General features: G+C 40.7%; 2 protein-coding genes across 2 annotated transcripts; both read right to left on the reverse strand.

The window, feature by feature from the left end:
- Window positions 1–8,424: 8,424 nt before the first annotated feature.
- LOC147458340 (agmatine hydroxycinnamoyltransferase 1-like) lies at window positions 8,425–9,321 on the reverse strand. Its single transcript, XM_086511813.1, has one exon. The coding sequence runs from the start codon at window positions 9,319–9,321 to the stop codon at window positions 8,425–8,427; it is 897 nt and encodes a 298-aa protein (XP_086367939.1).
- An 8,102-nt stretch (window positions 9,322–17,423) lies between these two features.
- LOC147458341 (agmatine hydroxycinnamoyltransferase 1-like) lies at window positions 17,424–18,232 on the reverse strand. Its single transcript, XM_086513424.1, has 2 exons — window positions 17,846–18,232; window positions 17,424–17,522 (listed from the first exon to the last, which is right to left on the reverse strand). Exons 1-2 carry the CDS (start codon window positions 18,230–18,232, stop codon window positions 17,424–17,426), a joined length of 486 nt encoding a protein of 161 aa, XP_086369550.1.
- Between the last annotated feature and the right edge of the window lie 398 nt (window positions 18,233–18,630).

Below are 18,630 nucleotides of genomic sequence, written 5' to 3' on the forward strand. Positions count from 1 at the left end.
TAATAGCTTCATAAGCTATTCTTGTCAGAACTTCAGCTCCTCCTATATACTTTGGCTTCTCGTTGTGCATGGCAATTACTTGCTCGTGGATGTGTTGAGCGTAATTCACCTCTTTTGGAATATTGCTCTTCAATGCCCATGTGATGGTAGTTGCAATGGCATGGGGTGGTGTCGTATACTTTTGCGGTCTTTTACTGCAAATATGGAGAAACTGGTTGTACAGTCGGCAAAGGGTTGCCGCTCTTTGGTCTGCCATATCTCCATAGGTTGCATTCTGTTTCTTGGACCCATAAACCTCTATAGCCTCCCTTCTTTCCCTGACAGAGCTCCCTTTGTTGTGCAGCTTCAATGCATCTGCAATGAGCTGTGGAGTGATCTGTACCTCTACTTTCTCTCCATCTATTGCTGTCAATGTGGCTTTCCCATCCTTCTGAATGGAGGTTGCCAACTCATACACTCTTCTTGTATCTACACCTGATGGTCTCGAGGTGAAGAATTTGTGCAAGTCTGCCCTTTCCAGGTACCTGCTGATGTTCTCTGACCTGCTATAATCCACCAATTCTTGTGGGATCATCGGTATATCCACCGCTTGCTCTTGGGGATCTCTGAAAGTCCCCTGGTAGATCTTTATTCCCTCTTGTTCCAGTACTGCTTCCTGCACCCAAGTTTTGGTTGGCTTGAGGGTTTCTGCTGGAATGTCAAAGGGTTCTGCTTCTTCAAGAGCATCTTTGATTGTCGGTGGGCCACAATGAGTGTCCTACTTGCGGTCCATCATTTGTGACGGAGCGACCATATATCTTGCGCAAGCTAATCTATTCAAATAACCATTGTTCATGTCCATTTTTTGAAAGAAAAGTATCATGCTCTTTATTTTAATTTTTTTAAATGTTAAATAGAAAGAAGTACCCAAATTTGAACACTATAGTGTCAAAACAGGGAGAGATAAAGATAGCGATAAAATTAGTCGTAATGTACACAGTAATAATAGTGGTACAAAGTGCAATAATTTTTAATTTGGAAAAAAACTCCTTCCCCCTCCTCTCTCCTCTTTGGCCACCCCATTTTGGACTCTCTCTCTACAAAAAGTGGTAAATGGCCAGGTAAATGTTTTGAAAATTTTATATGTGCTTCCTACATCCTTTGTTGGGAGAAGATAGAGAAGAATTGAGGACTGCCAGTATGAGACTTTTGAAGATGCATTTCATTTTGAGGTAGTACACCTAGTGCTTGAGTATATCTACAGTTTATATCCAAAGGATTTATACTTCCACGTGGCTGCATTGCTGTCAACCAAAATTTGAAGGGCAAAGGTGCCACCAAAAATTACTTGCATGCTCATTCAATGGCATGTCACCTATGGCCTTACCCCATTGTTTCTTCACACATCCATGCAATTGAAAGTCTACGAGCCCGCAACCCAAGACAATGGAATATGGATGTACTTCAAAAAATAGGAAAATTGCACTTCTTTGGGATAAATAACAGCGAAGGCCTCTCTCAAAATGCAATCATCTACCCTTGCATATTGAAGGCATGTTGCATATTGTAAAAGTTGACATGGGTAAATAGATTCATGAAGAGATTTCAATGGAGTTTCTTGGCAAGAAATGTTATCCTACACCAAGTGTGGTGTATATACAAAAGCTCAAAATGCTTGTTGATAATCTTCTTATTCGAATTGTTGATGATCTTCTTATTCTAAACTGTTTTGGGTAGATGCAATGTGGCAATATTAAGGATGCACTTTGTGTCTTTGTTGCTATAATTTCTTAGACACCAGCAACCAAAGCTTAGCCACGTAGCCAACTGGCAAAAGAATATTCACTAAAAAAAAAAGACAATGGACAAAGTTTTGAGCAGCAACTACCCCTACTCAAGCTCTACCAGGCATTGAGCTACAACACATCCCCTACAATGACAAGCAGACATAGAGGGAGTGTGTATCCAACCTAAACTTGTCATAGGGTCAACTAAGCTTCGTCATTGTGAAAAATACCTTTTCAAAATTAGTGGAAAGGTTTTGGGAGACCCAATGGAGACATTTAAGTTCAAGACCTTGTGGTTTTGCACAAATTTGGCTAATTTATGGATGCTTCAATTCCCCCCAACAAATATGTGAACATTTGTAACTGCATGAAACATGCAAAAGCGTAATGTGGCTCTATCTAGCTTTGAAGATCACTTCAAATTGACAATAAGGGTAGGATCAAAAGGTCTAGCTTGTTGTAATTCAATGCAACACATGGGCTTCTATGCTTGGATTTGAAAGCATGTGCATCCATTGAAGTTGGTGATCTATGAATTAATGCTTATGAAGGTGTTGCTAGACAAAGATTGTGGGAAATCATATTATGCTTGGCAATGCTCTTTCAGATAGTATTTATGCCACATGTGGCGCTCTAAACATGTTCTTCAAGAGCTTTCTTCTCGAGATATATTCACTTCAAAATCCCTTATTGCAGAGCATACAAATTTGCTCATTTTGAGCATGTGCTAGAATGTTTTGCAACAAGAGGGGATACCTTCAAATGTACCTATGTGCATGTTCTAAGAGCATGTGTTGCAATTGTAGCCATAGGTGAAAGAGGGGACATTTACTAGTAGATTTTAGGGTATCAATTGTTGGATACTATGCTAGACAATAATCTTAGATACACGCATGCCATCTATTGTGATTGGATTAATTGATAATGGAAATAAAATTCATCACTACATTTCAATACAATGGTTAATGTCTCAAAGAAGCTTCCTTCTCACAATACTGTCTCTTAGAATGCTCTGAGATAAACTAGTGATCCTCCAACCTTGCATTGTAAGTTGTACCTATTGACAATGTAAAATATTTACATCATGAGATTTCAAGTCATTGTTTTTGGGGCTTTTCTAGTCACTCTTGTAGTGCACGGATTGCAAGACACGCTTGGCATGGGCAAGGCCAAAAAGCTCTCAAATCCCTCTGAATGCAATTCCCTATATGTGTATCCTAGGAGTGTGCATTACGACAAGAGCCATCCCACAAGGAGATTATATGGAAGAGTTATTGATGGGGTTCATGCCAATTGACCGAACGCCCGTTACTAACCCATCATTACTTACTCACTTATTCTCTACTTGAATATAGACTACATATCATGAGAGGATAAGTTACTCTCTGTGCTTCACCCACTCCATGCTCTCCATCCTCACACAACACTACACTCATGCATCCACGCATGTGCACTCTTCAACTGGTATAATAGCATGGTGGTGGCATCATCCCTTTTCCCATTGTGTGCAACTCTCCTACGAGATCTCAAGGTTTAAAGGGACTTGGATAGGGCTTTGTGGAGAGTTTTTTTTTGGGATAGATTTCCCATTAAGTTGTTTAGCATTTGTAGAGTAGGCCTTGGGAGCTCTAAAACTCAATAAGAGTTTTTATGTATCCTTGGAGTAAGGCTATCTAAAGCCTACTCCAAGGATTTACCAACGTAAGACAAAAGCTATGCAAGGCACACATAATCATATCGTTACAATAAAAGTAACCCAGCATTGGAAGACTTGCCAACACAAGTGAGCAAGGAGGAGAGAGAGGGTGCAGAGCACCCCTCTGGGCACACACACACTCCCATGCACATATAGAGAGATTGGGTGCAACCTATCACACACACACACACACACTGAGAGAGAGAGAGAGAGAGAGAGAGAGAGAGAGAGAGAGAGAGTGGTTGCTTTTGGAGCATGAGAGAGTGACACTACAACTCTCTAGACAACAGATAGAGAGAGCTCAAGTTTGAAAACAGAGAACAACTTCTTCATGTTGACATGCACACATTTTAGGTCCATACTTAGCAAAATTTGTAGTAGTTTTCCTACATGATATACTAGTCTATAGTAAATATAAGTTGGGGGGAAGCCCAATATAAAAGCTTTGAAAAGATTAAGGTGGCTATAGTAGCTACACCTATATTGACTATACTGGATCCAAATGAACGGTTTGTCTTGGAGACAAACACAACTAATCAGGCCGTAGGAGCCGTGCTTATGCAAAGGGGATGCCCAATTGCATTTGAAATCAAAAAGTTAGATCGTGCTCAACATAACTACTTGGCCTATGAGTGAGAGTTTCTGGCTATATTACATGCACTTAAAAATAGGAGATACTATTAATATGGTGCCACTTTTAAGGTCCAAATCGACCATGTTAGTTTGAAATGGCTTTTAAGTTGAAACAAATTGAAGGGTAGAAATTCTCGGTGGGCGGAGATCCCACAAGAGTATGACCTTCAAATATGTTACTAGAGAGGTAAATATAAAGCAACAGATGCACTGAATCGCATGTCGCATATTAATGAAATAAGCTTCAAATTCTTCAAGAATGAGTTCTTGGAGTCACTACATGGCTTGTATGAGCACTATCCATCCTTCACAAAAGTCTGGCACATTGTACGAGATCACACAGGCTTCACAGATGTGATCACCTCTCTCGTCAACACATAGTGCTAGTCTGGAGAGACAAGCTGCAGGTGCGACTAGTAGGAAAGCGAGAGTTAGTACAGAGAGAGTAACCAAGACCTTTGGGTATAGTTTGGGGTCAGAGAGCTTTGACGTAGACCCTTCATCATCACATTTGACAACTTTGGCAAGGGGAAAACTATGCTAACTATTCCATTGACAATGGGAACTTACTTTACAAGGATAGAGTGTGTGTACCAACTATTGGTGAATTTCAAGCGTGTATTCTAAAAGAAAGTCACAATAGTCCAAGTGTTGATCATCCCGGGATTCAAAGGACCTATTCACTGGTTAAAAGACAATTTGACTAGCCTAGTTTGTTCAAAGATGTCCAGACTTATGTGATAAAATGCAATGAGTGTCAGGTCAACAAACATGAGCATCTCAAGGTTGGGGGGACTACTCCACCCCTTGGAGATTCCTCAAGGGAAATGTGAAAGCATTTTCATGGATTTTTATAGCTAGTTTACCCCAGACTAGTCGAGGAAATGACTCACTTTGGTGGTGGATATGTTAACCAAAACGAGAAATTTTATTGCCACGAAGAAAACAATCAAAATGCCAGAGTTGGAAAATATCTTTATTGAACATCTCTACAAGCTATATGGAGTGCTCATAGATATAGCATCCAATAGAGATAGAAAGTTCAATAGTCATTTTTGGAGGGAAGTCTTCAAGAAGCTAGACACTACTTTGAGTTTGAGCACAACAGATCATCCATGGTCCGATGATCAAAACAAAAAGGTTAACCAAATGTTAGAACTTGCTTTCTTATGTAAGTAAGAAGCAGTCTAACTCAAAAGAGTATTTACCTATTTTGGAATTTTCTTATAAAAGTTCCAAACATGTAGCAACTGGATCTATACAATTCATGTTGATGTAAGGTTTCCAGCCCCAAGATCTCCTATGGATGAAGGCCTAGAGAGCGAGAGAATTCAATTTGCCAAGGATTTCCTTGAAGATATGAATGATATGCTGCAAGTAGCAAAGGAAAACATTCATAGTGCACAAGATTGTGCTAAGACGTATGTTGATAAAGGAAGAAGAAAAGTTACCTTTGCAAAAGGTGACTTTGTTTTCCTAAAGATTCCTGCAAAGTTGAAAACCATGAAAATGGGAAAGTGCAATAAACTTTCCCTTAGATACCATGGTACCTTTAAAGTCATTAAAAAAATTGGGGACGTAGCATATAAACTTGAGTTACTGGAGAGTTCTCAAGTTCACCCTATCTTCCATGTTAGTAAATTAAAGAGATCAATTCATGGTTTGGACAATGTAGTTTCTCTAAAGTTTTGGTTGACTTGATAGATCCACCAAAGGTATCACATGAATAAAAAAGGAATCTAGGGTATCGAGATAAACAAACATGTCATAAAGTATACCAAGAGGTACTATAGTGAAGTGGACAGACTTAGACGAGGAAGCTGCAACTTGGGAATGCCGAAGTGTGATTTCCAAGAGATGTCCCCATGTTGTTTTCAAGGATAAAAAATCGTTATAAGGAGGGGGTAATGCCACATAGCCTGTAATGGCTACGTCTAGGTCAATCGATCATAGAGCCGAGAACGCGGGGTTCAAGGGGAGACCACCCAGTCGTAGTGCCTAGGCAGGCAGACCAATGTGGACATGCAAGCCACACTATGAAAGGTCCAAGAATGAGGGGCAAGACTCATTCTTCACATGACTGGGTGGTGAACAATAGAACTGACCCTCTCCTTGATAGTTTCCCGTAGCGGAATTACAAGGGTGCAACATTGGTACAGGGTCCTTCTCCCTGAGAACTATCACTATTTGCTCAAAGGTATTGTCAAGTATAGCTTTGAGAAGTATAGACACAATAGAGCATTGGAAGTATGTGATTTGAGTACAAATGCCCTTCATCCTCTTGATGACGGATGCTATGCCCTCTCTTGGTTCCATTGTAAGTCCATAGAATTGCATTTTGAGTGCAATTTCAGACCAATTACCGTTTGCTCCAAAGTGCCTGTCCAAGGTGACCCAATCTTCATTAGAGTTCTTGCATTCATCAAGATAGTGGATGTAGTTTTGTCAAGGGAAGTGAGGAGTACGAGATAGTATGCTATAAGCCTACTCATCCTTCTCTTGAAATTGGGCTTGGCTAGCCCTAGTCTCTATTCCCCCATTCTCTCCTAGTGGTTTTACAAATTCTTTTTCATGAGGTAGACTTTCACCTTGGCTCGCCAAGGGTGAAATCCATTCCTATCAAACTTATCTAGGCTCTCTTAGTGCAAGTCACAAGTAGTGATGAGGGGAAAGATCTTGCATTGAATTAGAGTGCTGGACATTGTGCCCACATTGTCTAGTTTCCAAAAAAAAAGGTTTAAAAAATGACAAAGCACTCTCAGGTTTATAATGAATGGGAAGAGGGAAAAAATCTCCACCTTGAGCTAAGGATTACCAAGGTGAACTTGAAGAGAAAACACATCCTTAAATTTTTAATGGGAGCTCAAAAATTTGAAAAATGGCGCGCTGTGTAGACTTATGCTAAATAGAGGCTATGCGCTCTCCGTGTATCCAATCGAGGCCAAAATTTGTACATGCCTTCAAGTTAGAATGGAGTAGCTACCTTCAAGAATAATTGTGACAATTCAAAGTGTGTGCATAAATTTTGTCTTCTCGTATGATTTTAGGTGGTAGCATAGATGCATAGAAATTGAGCATTCTACGGACTGATTTGAGCAATTGATTAAGCAGAGGGGTTTTCCTAGAGGTGGGCAACAATCCTTGCATTGAATCCAAGCTTAAAGAAGCATTGTATTGGGTGCTTGGGTTTGTGCAAGGTAGCTTAATTTGGGTGCAACAATGAATTTTGCTATGGGGGCTTGCATCTTGAGGTACTTAGGAGTTCTTCTTAAGTAGTTGTGGGTAGATTCTCAAGTAGTTGTGGGTAGATAAGGGCTATGTAATTATTCCTCTAAATGCAAATGCACACAGTTATGAATCAATCAAGTGATGAAAGAGAGGGGATCACTTGATCTAGCATGGAAAAAATTATCGATGCTTAGGATCTAATCTAGAGCTAAGAGATACTTGCCCTAATTATAGCTCTGATGCTACATGATGAGATATGCTATTTAGTATATTGGCTAGTGGAATTCATAGGTGATTAACATGACACTCGACTTAATCACTAATTAACACGCCAAGCAAGAACACAAGATTATGGCACCATGGAGCAGGAAAATGACGATGATAATGCATTAAAATAAAGCTTGATACAAAGGGTGCTTGTTTACACTTAGCAAGGCTTAATGATTCATGTAAAGCATGATGTATACACTTAGCAAGGCTTGATGACTCATGTAGGAGTCTCGACTCCCCCTTTTTGAGCTTAAGGCTACTAGTGTCGGTCGTATGAGACTAGTGTGAACCCTCTATAGATCTTTAAAGTAAGAGTTGGAAATAATCAAGGATTAGGAGAAAAGAGAAGTAATTTGGGTTTGAGAATACTTTGCTTTGATAGACCAAGTAAGTTAACTGGATTGTTACTGCTAAAATTTGATTAAAATGCATCTCTGTTTTAGGTCAAGATATACAATTTTCATTAAAGAAATATTGTCACTCTTTATTTCTGTGTAATGGAGCGAATTAGCATTCTATTTTATCTATTTCACACAAATCCCATTCAAATTACAAACCACTCAATTGTTTGCATGTGTACATACATAACACCCATTGTGGACTTCCTATCAAAGAAGCTACAAACCATCTAAAAAACAATCTATAACTAGAACAAAAATGTCGGCATTAAAAACAAAGAAAAAGTACTTTCTTGACATAACTGGTCATTTATTTCAAAATTTAGCCACAAAATCATAAGAAAGTCTCAAAGATCTCAAAGTGTATATAAAACACTAGAGGGTCTTCCTTAAAAGATAGTGTCATACACGGATAAGAGGTCGAGGCTCTTCCTTAAAAGATAGAGTCATACATGGATAAGAGGTTATCCATGGCAGAGGCAAAGAGTCCAAGAACAACATGAAGGCTACCATCATTAGGAGGGGGAGGAGGGAGAATGATGACAAGTCCTTCAAAGGGTATGAAAGCATTACCTGCAAATAATGGACATCCTCTACCAAAATCAAGCTCATAGAGAGGCAAGGTGGCCCAGCTAGTGACACTCAAATTAGGGGTCAAAACACTCCCATCAGTCCGTTTGCCTTCATATGGACATCTTTCCTTTAGTTCCACGTAATCCAAGCTTGATCTAACATACTCCTCACTAACTTGCTTTATGGATTCTTTGACTAGGTTTGACGCATAACCCAATGGCTCTCTTATTAACTTGGTAAAGTTTGAAGTTGCACATATTGGACATACCACATTGCCAAAGTAATTGCTTTCTATCTTTGGATTCATCCTTTTCCTTGCATTAACTGCTACTGACAGCCTTGTCACCCCTGCTCCTTCCTCAATTGTGTCCTCCTCTTCCAACCCCCTTGCTTTTGTTATGCACCTCCATAGATGCCCCATCACGCTCTCAAATCTTGTGTACTCTTCCCCACCTCCTCTTTTGGCCTCCTCTCTTATTTGTTGCAAAAGCTGTGCACTAAAATGGAGCTTCTTTACCACTAGTTCTTGCTTTTTTGATGGTATTGACTTTGTGTCCTTCTTTCCTTGTTGTGGCATCTTAAACTCTTTATGCTCATAGGCTGGTTGTGGGGGATGCTTTGCCATCATCAGAGAACGGTCATGGGAAGAATAAGAAGGTGGATCGATGCCCTTTACAGTAAGTTTCCATGCATGCATAAAGCTCATCATTGCTTCTGCATCAGCTACTTGATGATGCCATGCCAGACCTATTGTCATGCCTCCACATGTAAACCTAGTCACCTGTAAAGAAGAGGAAACACAAGCTTTGAAGCTCTTAAGACCTTCCAACCAATAGTATGCATTGATTGATATTTACCTTGCTCAAAAAGTGTATCACAATTGAAAATTTACTGATGGTACAAATTAAGAAAATGTAAACTTCCATAACCAAGATAAATTTGAACTATACTGCTCACCACGAAGCTCTCCCAAAATAAAGGTTGAACATTTGTGCTTAACCTTAGCTTTGTGTGTACGATATGAAGCAGATAAGATAGAGCATATTAAAATGTTGATCCCTCAACCAATTTTAGCAGCAATAGTTATATGGTTACTTTGTCTCTAGTAGGTGGTTAGGAGCACTTTTGAGTATTGCATAAGAATATACAACTACTATTTTCTCTAACGAAAGTCCCACATTTAGGGCTTTCAAAACCAGATGTTTGGGGAGAGAATTAAGTTAAATTTGGAGATAGAAAAATAGGAGTAGATACACAATTTCATGAAAAACGGTTAATGGAATTTATTTTTCTAAAAGCCAATTAGGTTTAGTTCATTATTTATTTGAGATTTAACTTGAAATTATGCGTTTAGGTACCCTTAGTGAGTGTATCTATTTTATGGATAGGGAGCCTGAGGAATTCACCATGGGAAGCTTATTGCATCATGTAAGTGCAAGGGAAGGCGGTACTTTGGGAGTCTACATGATCATATAATTTAGGTTAGGCTCCCAATAATTTCTCCTTCTTTACTAGGGCTTTACTAAACATAAGGAGGAGGTGTGATATAAAATTCAAGGGGGAATGGAGGGGTGGTGGAAGAGATAAAAGTGTATAGAAAGGAGGAAGTAGAAACTCTCTGCAATAGGTGTACTTTAAAAAAAAAAAAAAAAACACACACACACACACATACATACATACATACATATATATATATATATATATATATATATATATATATATATATATATATATATATATATATATATATATATATATATATATATATATATATATATATATATATATATATATATATATATATATATATATATATAAACAAGCCACCTATTGCTAATGAATTACATGTGGCTACTCCTTTATATGCCCTTATATAAGAGAAAACAAGCCATTTTGATTGCGACTTTAAAGATATAAGTACTTATAGGAAGCCAAGTTTGGTTTTTTTATTCTTAAGGTGAGAAACTATACCCAAAATTATATATAAGTTAGGGACATAATAATTTTAGTCATATCATGTTGTACAAGTGTAAAAAGTGGGATCATTTTTACTTCAGCTGAGTCATAAAGAGGGTTTTCTAAAACTCTCTACTCATAAGTGGCTAGGGACCAATTTCTATTGAGAACTTTGTATTGCTTAATTTTGAGTACATTTTGTGGTGCGATTGTTTTTTTTGGATGGATCAGTTTTTCCATCTTCTTGAGTTCAAGACTCATTGGATATCATTGTTTGACTGAGACAATTAAAACAAGGTGAGTCTAAACTCACGTGGGCCTTCCAAAATATAAAACTTTGAATTGCTTCACATGAAGCCATTATATGTGTGTGTGTGTGTGTGTGTGTGTAAAGAGAGAGAGATAAATAATCAAATATAAGTTGTACTTCTTTCTCCTTATCCTCTACGGTCGCCAATATTCTGAGAGAGAGAGAGAGAGAGAGGGAGAGAGGGAGGTTTGGTAGAGTGGTTATCCCAATTCCTTCTCAAATTACGTCTTGAGTTTCAATTTCCATAATACGAGGGAACATTTCATTCCCATGGCAGCATGTAATTTTTAGTGCGTTTGTTTCACTACGTCGGTAGTAATGAGTGTAGAATTCAGAGTATTTATGTATCCTTCTATCTCAACATCCATTTGTTGATTGTCGTAAACAAACATGATGATGTTGGGCTAAAGCTTTTCCGACATGATGCTTGTTTGCTCCCATTGGTATATCTTGCAATCTCTTCATGGATTCTCATTTCTGAAGGTGTTGTGTAAGGCCACATACTTTCAAGGAGCTAGGAGCTGACTAAACTAGAGGAAGTGTTTGAGAGAGACGTTCTCTTAAACTAGCCCAAAAGTTCATCGCAACAACCCAATAGACTTTGTCGGAAGAGAAACTCTCACCTCCCTTACTGATCGAAAATATCTCTCATGGGCAAGACGGTCAAGCAATCTTCATCTTGGTGGTGAAACACCAAGATGAAATATCTCTTACTGATATAAAATATCTCTCATGGGCAAGACGGTCAAGAAATCTTCATCTTGGTGGTGAAACACCATTCACATAAACATTGTAGTATCATTTGAAGCAACTTTGGGTGGAGTCTGCAACTATTATCCAGAAATTAATCAAGAACCATTGTATGCCATCTTTCTCCAATAGACTTGACTGGTGATCTCGTCACGATTTCTCTCACCCATGTTGATTTCCTTATAAGTAAGGCCACATAGTTGAAAGGTGCAAGTATAGGTGATTTGAATTTGAAGACAGATCTTCCCTTCCCATCCACCAGTGAAGAAGTACAATGTATCCTTGCCACAGCCATAACGAGCATCCTACAATCAACCCGTTTTCTAAGAGACGAGGTTTCAAATTTACATGTCCACACGAGCACACCTCGAAACAAACATGAGGAGGCTGAGTGGACATTGCAAAGCCTAAAGCTCTGTTACCAAGTTTTAGTATGGAAGAGCCAAGAGGGCTCTTCAAGGTGCAAGCATGTGTGAATGCATTTGAATAGAAGAAAGGCTTTCCCTTCGTATTTGGTGAACACATCTCATAACTTCCTTGCCATTGCCATGTTTTTGACTCCACATCATGCTCTTCATGTCTACTCTTGATTTGTGTCGAGAATATTGCTACTTCCCGAGTTGTTATTAGTGGATTTTTTGCCTCTCTATGGATATTTGTTGGCACCACAATTGGCATACATATCAACCAACGTACACTCACCATTCTGATTCTAAATATGCAACTTTCTGATGTGAAGCAACACAGCTCATTGTTAACTTGAAACAAATCCTTCTTTTGAGCACCTGCTTCAAGTTCAAATGCATGAAGACCATCATGAGGACTCAAACAATTTTTGTGCTTTTTGAAGTGCACCACATCTGGCATACATATCGAACAAGGCAATGCCAAGCACACCAAGCACGACATCTCTTTTCAAGAGCATCTTACATAGAGCCATTTGCATTCAAGATGGACACGTTAGTGATAGCATCTAGAGAAATGCCCTCGCTTTTCACCTGCTCAAAACAACCCAGAGCCTTTTTGCCTGGCCCTTCTCAGGAATATCTTGCAAGCAATGTGTTCTAAAAGAAAACATCCTGCATAGGACACCACATTTTTTGGCATAAATATTGACCCAAGCATTGCCAAGCATGACGGTTTTTTGCAACAGCCCCTGACTAACAATATAAGAGTGAATTTTTAAGCCCATATGTGCCTGCATACAACCACATGCCTTCAAGATGCATGCATATGTGATTGCATCTGGAGAGAGGCCCTCGCTTTGCATTGGCTGAAACAATCAACAGATTTTTGGCCCTGCTCCTATTGCACCTATCCCGCAATCAATGCACTCCAAGAGCCTGCATTCCGAACATGAAGCTCCTCAACCATGTTTTGTGCTTTCTGAAGTGCACCACATTTAGCATACATATCGATCAAGGCATGGCCAAGCACGACAATTTTTTGCAATAGCCCTTGACTAACAATGTCAGAGTGAATTTTTAAGCCCATATCAACATGTTGCGTAGAGCCACATCCCTTCAAGATGCATATGTAGGTGATTTCATTTGGACAAAGGCCCTCACTTTCCATCCGCTAAAAATAGCCTAGAGCTTTCTATCCCTGCTCTTGTGGTGTGTATCCCGCAATCAATTAATGCCTTTCCGAATAGTAGGCTCCTCAAGCACCTGTTGAAAACGGCCCAGAGCTTCTTGGCCCTTGTTGGGCATATCTTGCAATCAATGCGTTTCAAAAGACAAGATCTCCACCACATTTGGCATACATATCAACCAAGGCATTGCCAAGCACAACATTTTTTTGCAACAACACTTGACTAACAATATCAGCGTGAATTTTTAAGCCCATATCATCATGTTGCGTACAACCACATGCCTTCAAGATGCAAGCTTATGTGATTGAATCTAGAGAGAGGCCCTCCCTTTGCATCCGCTGAAAATAGACAATAGCTTTCTGGCCCTTCTCTTGTTGCGCGTATCCCACAATCAATGCACTCCAAGAGACGGCATTCGAGATAGGAAGCTCCTAATGCACGTCATGTGCTTTATGAAATGCACCAGATTTAGCATACGTATCGACCAAGGCATGGCCAAGCACAAAAAAAAATTGCAATAGCCCTTGACTAACAATATCAAAGTGAATTTTTAAACCCATATCAACATCTTGCGTAGAGCCACATGCCTTGAAGATGCACGCGTAGGTGATTGCACCTGGATAAAGGCCCTCACTTCGCATCCATTAAAAACAGCCTAGAGATTTCTATCCCTACTCCTATTGTGCGTATCTTGCAATTAGTTAACGCTGTTCCAAATAGTAAGCTCCTCAAGCACCTGTTCAAAATATTCCAAGGCTCCTCGCCCCCGGCCCTTGTCGGGCATATTCTACAATAATAGCGTTCCAAATGACAACATCCGCACCACATTTGGCATACATATCGACCAAGGCATTGCCAAGCACAGCAATTTTTTGCAATAGCCCCTGACTACTAGCAATATTAAAGTGACTTTTCAAGCCCATATCTGCATCTTGCATACAACCACATGCCTTCAAAATGCACGCGTATGTGATTGCATCTCGAGAGAGGCCCTTCGCTTTGCAGCTGCTGAAAATTAGCTAGAGCTTTTTGGACCTGCTCTTCTTGTGCATATCTCGCAATCAATGCACTCCAAGAGATGGCATTCGGGACAGGAAGCTCCTTAGGCATGTTTTGTGCTTTCTAAAGTGCACCACATTTGGCATATGTATCAACCGAGGCATTTTCAAGCACGACAATTTTTTGCAATACTTTTGACTAACAATATCATAGTGAATTTCTAAGCCCATATGAACATCTTGCGTAGAGCCACATGCCTTGAAGATGCACGTGTCAATGATTGCATCTGGACAGAGGCCCCTTTGCATTTGATGAAAACAGCCTAGAGCTTTCTCTCCCTGCTCCTGTTGTGCATATCTCGCAATCAATTAACACATTTACCAATAATAAGCTCCTCAAGCACCTCTTGAAAATAGCCAAGAGCTTGCTAGTCCAGCCATTGTCAGGCATATCCTACAAATCATGCGTTTCAAAAGGCAACATCCCGCACCACATTTGGCATACATATCGACCAAGGCATTGCCAAGCACGTCAATTTTTTGCAATAGCCCCTGACTAACAATATCGGAGTGAAATTTTAAGCCCATATCAACATCTTGCATAGAGCCACATGCCTTCAAGATGCATGCGTAGGTGATTGCATCTGGACAGAGGCCCTCGCTTTGCATCCGTTGAACACCCTAGAGCTTTTGTCCCTGCTCCTAGCATGCATATCCCGCAATTTATTAATGCCGTTTTGAATGGGAAGCTCCTCAAACACTTGCTGAAAATGGCTCAGAGCTTCCTGGCTTGGCCCTACGGGCTTATTCTGCAATCAATGTGTTCTAAAAGACGACATCTCGCACCACATTTGGCATATGTATCAACAAAGGCATTGCCAAGCACAATTTTTTTTTTTGCAATAGCCCCTGAGTAACAATATTAGAGTGAATTTTTAAGCCCATATCAACATCTTGTGTAGAGCCACATGCCTTCAAGATGTATGCGTAGGTGATTGCATTTGGATAGAGGCCCTCGCTTTGCATCCGTTGAAAATAGCCTAGGGCTTCTGTCCCTGCTCATGTTGTGCATAGTAAGCTCCTCAAGAACTTGCTGAAAATGGCCCAAAGCTTCCTGGTCTGGGCCTTGTTGGTGGGCATACCCTGCAGTTCGTGCGTTCCAAAAAACGACATCCCGCACCAATCGACCAAGGCATTGCCAAGCACGAACTTTTTTGTGACGGCCCTCACTAACAATATAAAAGTGAATTTTTAAGCGCATATCAACATCTTACATAGAGCCACATGCCTTCAAGATGCATGCATAGGTGATTGCATCTTGATATAGGCCCTCACTTTGCATCCGCTAAAAATAGCCTAGAGCTTCTTGTCCCTGCTCCTATTGTGTGTATCCCGCAATCAGCTAACACCGTTCCGAATAGTAAGCTCCTCAAGCGCCTGTTGTGGGCTCGCCCTTGTTGGGCATATCCTGAAATCAGTGCATTCCAAAAGACAACATCCCGCACCACATTTGGCATACATATCTACCAAGACATTGCCAAGCATGGTAACTTTTTGCAACAACCCTTGACTAACAATATCATAGTGAATTTTTAAGCCCATATCAGCATCTTGCATACAACCACATGCCTTCAAGATGCACGCTTACATGATTGCATTTGGAGAGAGGCCCTCGCTTTGCATCCGTTGAAAACAACCAAGAGCTTTCTGGCCCTGCTCTTCTTGCACACATCTTGCAATCAATGCTAACATTTCAGACAGGAAGCTCTTGAAGCAATTTTTGTGCTCTCTCAAGTGCACCACATTTGGTATACATATGGACCAAGACAATGCCAAGTACGACATCTTTTTTCAACAATGTAATTGTGAATTTTTGTGCCCATTTTAGCATGTTCCGTAGTTTTGTGCCTAAGGACCTTTGCTTATTTGCTTAGGCAGCAAGATCCATGCTGATATCGTTGAATCCCGGCTGAAAGCACTTCTCCATAGCAAGGAGTTTAGCAGAGGTAGCTACATAATGCAATTATCCTGCAATTAATAAAATTTGCGACATAGGTGATTGCTTAGCCGGAGAGAGGCCCTTGCTAAGCATCTGTTGAAAAGAACCTAGAGATTTCTGGCCCTGCTCTCGTTGTGCATATCCCGCAATCACTGCATTCATTGGAAGTGGTGACATTCCGGACAGGGATCTCCTCGAGCACTTTTTGTGCTTTCTCAAGCGCACCACATTTGACATACATATCGACCAAGACAATGATAAGCACAACATCTTTTCTCTACAGCCTTTGACTAACAATATAATCCCGCAATTAGTGCATTCCAAGAGGCGACATTCCGGACAGGAATCTCCTCAAGCACCTTTTGTGCCTTCTCAAGCGCACCACATTTGACATACACATCCATCAAGACAGTGTCCAAGCATGACATCTTTTTTCAATAGTCTTCGACTAATTGTAAAGTTTTCTGCCCATATCAACATCTTAAGTAGAGCGACATGCATTCTAGATGCAGGCCTAGGTGATTGCACATGGAGAGAGGCCCTCGCTTTGAATCTGTTGAAAATAGCCTAGAACTCTCGTTGCGAACATCCTGCAATCACTGCCGACATTCCAGACAGGAAGCTCTTGAAGCAATTTTTGTGCTTTCTCAAGCGCACCACATTTATCATACATATCGACCAAGACAGTGCCAAGCACAAAATATTTTTATAACAATATAATTGTGAATTTTTGTGCCCATATCAACATCTTGCGTAGAGCCACATGCCTTCAAGATGCTTATATAGGTGATAGCATCTGGAGAGTTCTGCCAGCACCATTCCCAGGAGCGTCTCAACACACTTTCCTTCTCATCCTCCACTTGGCTTGGAACGGTGCGACCCTTCAAGCTCGGACTAGTAATGAATTATTGTAGCATATTGCTCTACTGTATGCACAAAGCATCGTGTGCTCTTGCCTTCTTGGATGGGCTTCAGTGGGCTGCCTGTTAAACAACACTAACAAAAGGTTGAGAATTGGCATTATGAAAGGCATCCAGTATGTAGAGTGAGAGAGAGAATCATGAGAGAGGAGGATAGTGTGGATCGTGGAGGTATCAATTAAGAGCCAGGTGTACCCTTGCAAAACTAATTCCTCCCCCGCTTGCCCTTCTGACAACATAGCATGCTCTCGCTAATCCAACGACTTTGTGTACGACCCCTCTCCCTCCCGGGTGTTGCCTCTCATAGATGCTATTGTTGTGCAACCTTGCAATCAATGCTTCATTGCCAAACGATTTTCATCAACCACGAAAAATGATACACAATGAGCAAGCAAAAGCTGTAAGCGCGCATACGATAAAGATAGGCGAGCCTAGCAAAAACAAAACTTTGAAAAGAGATGCTAGGTGGACAAACGTCTTGCAAGATTTTTTATTTTGCCTTCTACGCTAACGAAGTAACAAGTAACTAGTCGCATAGATCTTCCTACGACATCAAAAACTTCCCGTCTCTCTCTCTCTCTCTCTCTCTCTCTCACACACACAGACTCGTCGGATAGATCTTTGAGGTCGATGTTAAAATTTCTCTTGTTCTTCTCTCTCTCTCTCTCTCTCTCTCTCTCTCTCTCTCGCTCGCAGCTTGACTAAACGCAAGTTCAAAGAAAACACAATCTGAATGCAGTGACAAGGGGGTAACCTGGATCAGGAGGAGCTCAGAAGCGCCAAAGTGCGGGGGAATGAGGTCGCGCAGCAGCGGAGAAGGATTTTGGAAGAACGGCTGCATGAGCTGGAGAGGCCCATCAGCCCGGGCCTCGATGAAGGCAGCACCTGCGTCGTTGAGGACGATGGCGGGGCGGCCAGCGGTGGGATGAACATGCTCGATGCGGCCCGCCCACTCGCGGTATGCAGACAGCGCCTTGCGCAGCCCCTCCTCGAGCTCGACACTAGTCGCATAGGCCAGCAACAACTCAACGTGCACGGACGGCACCAGAAAGTCTGCACTGCTCAGCGTCACCCACTCCGCTTCTTCCTCTGCAGCTCTCGCTGGCCTCACCAGCCGCCTCGCTATTCGTTCGATCTTCATCGTTCTATGATCACCACCTGGTTAAAATTTTGCACCACGCAATTTTATAGCAAGCCGAAGATTTCTCCGTAGTAAGTTCTTGGTCGGATTAATGTAGCAATAATTGTTCCCACTCTATGTGTGCACCACACTAAGAAAAACTAGAGTGCTTCGTTAGCCGCATTTTCGTGAGCCGCGTTTGTATTGAATTGAACTAGTGAGTCGAGGGCAAGAGAAAACAACAGAATATGAGAGAGAGAGAGAGAGAGAGAGCTTGTGCTTTGTTTTTCACAAATCCTATTACCTTGAGTTGACATAATCCTATTTTGACAGCTCCATGATGTTCATGTCCCAATGTTGATATGTCTAAATATGTTCTTACCTTTTAGATTGTATTAATTTTTTGATTCAATCTCACT

Source organism: Adiantum capillus-veneris, chromosome 5 (assembly GCF_014529385.1).
Source record: "Adiantum capillus-veneris isolate H3 chromosome 5, ASM1452938v2, whole genome shotgun sequence".
Taxonomy (NCBI): Eukaryota; Viridiplantae; Streptophyta; class Polypodiopsida; order Polypodiales; family Pteridaceae; genus Adiantum; species Adiantum capillus-veneris.

What these genes read in the sequence shown, in the direction of transcription:
- LOC147458340 (XM_086511813.1), bottom strand. Translation starts at nt 9,321, where the DNA reads ATGACAATAGGTCTGGCATGGCATCATCAAGTAGCTGATGCAGAAGCA.
- LOC147458341 (XM_086513424.1), bottom strand. Translation starts at nt 18,232, where the DNA reads ATGAAGATCGAACGAATAGCGAGGCGGCTGGTGAGGCCAGCGAGAGCT. An exon ending in CTGAGCTCCTCCTGATCCAG is followed by an intron (nt 17,523 to 17,845) that starts GTTACCCCCTTG and finishes TGTTTTTGCTAG; the next exon opens with GCTCGCCTATCTTTATCGTA.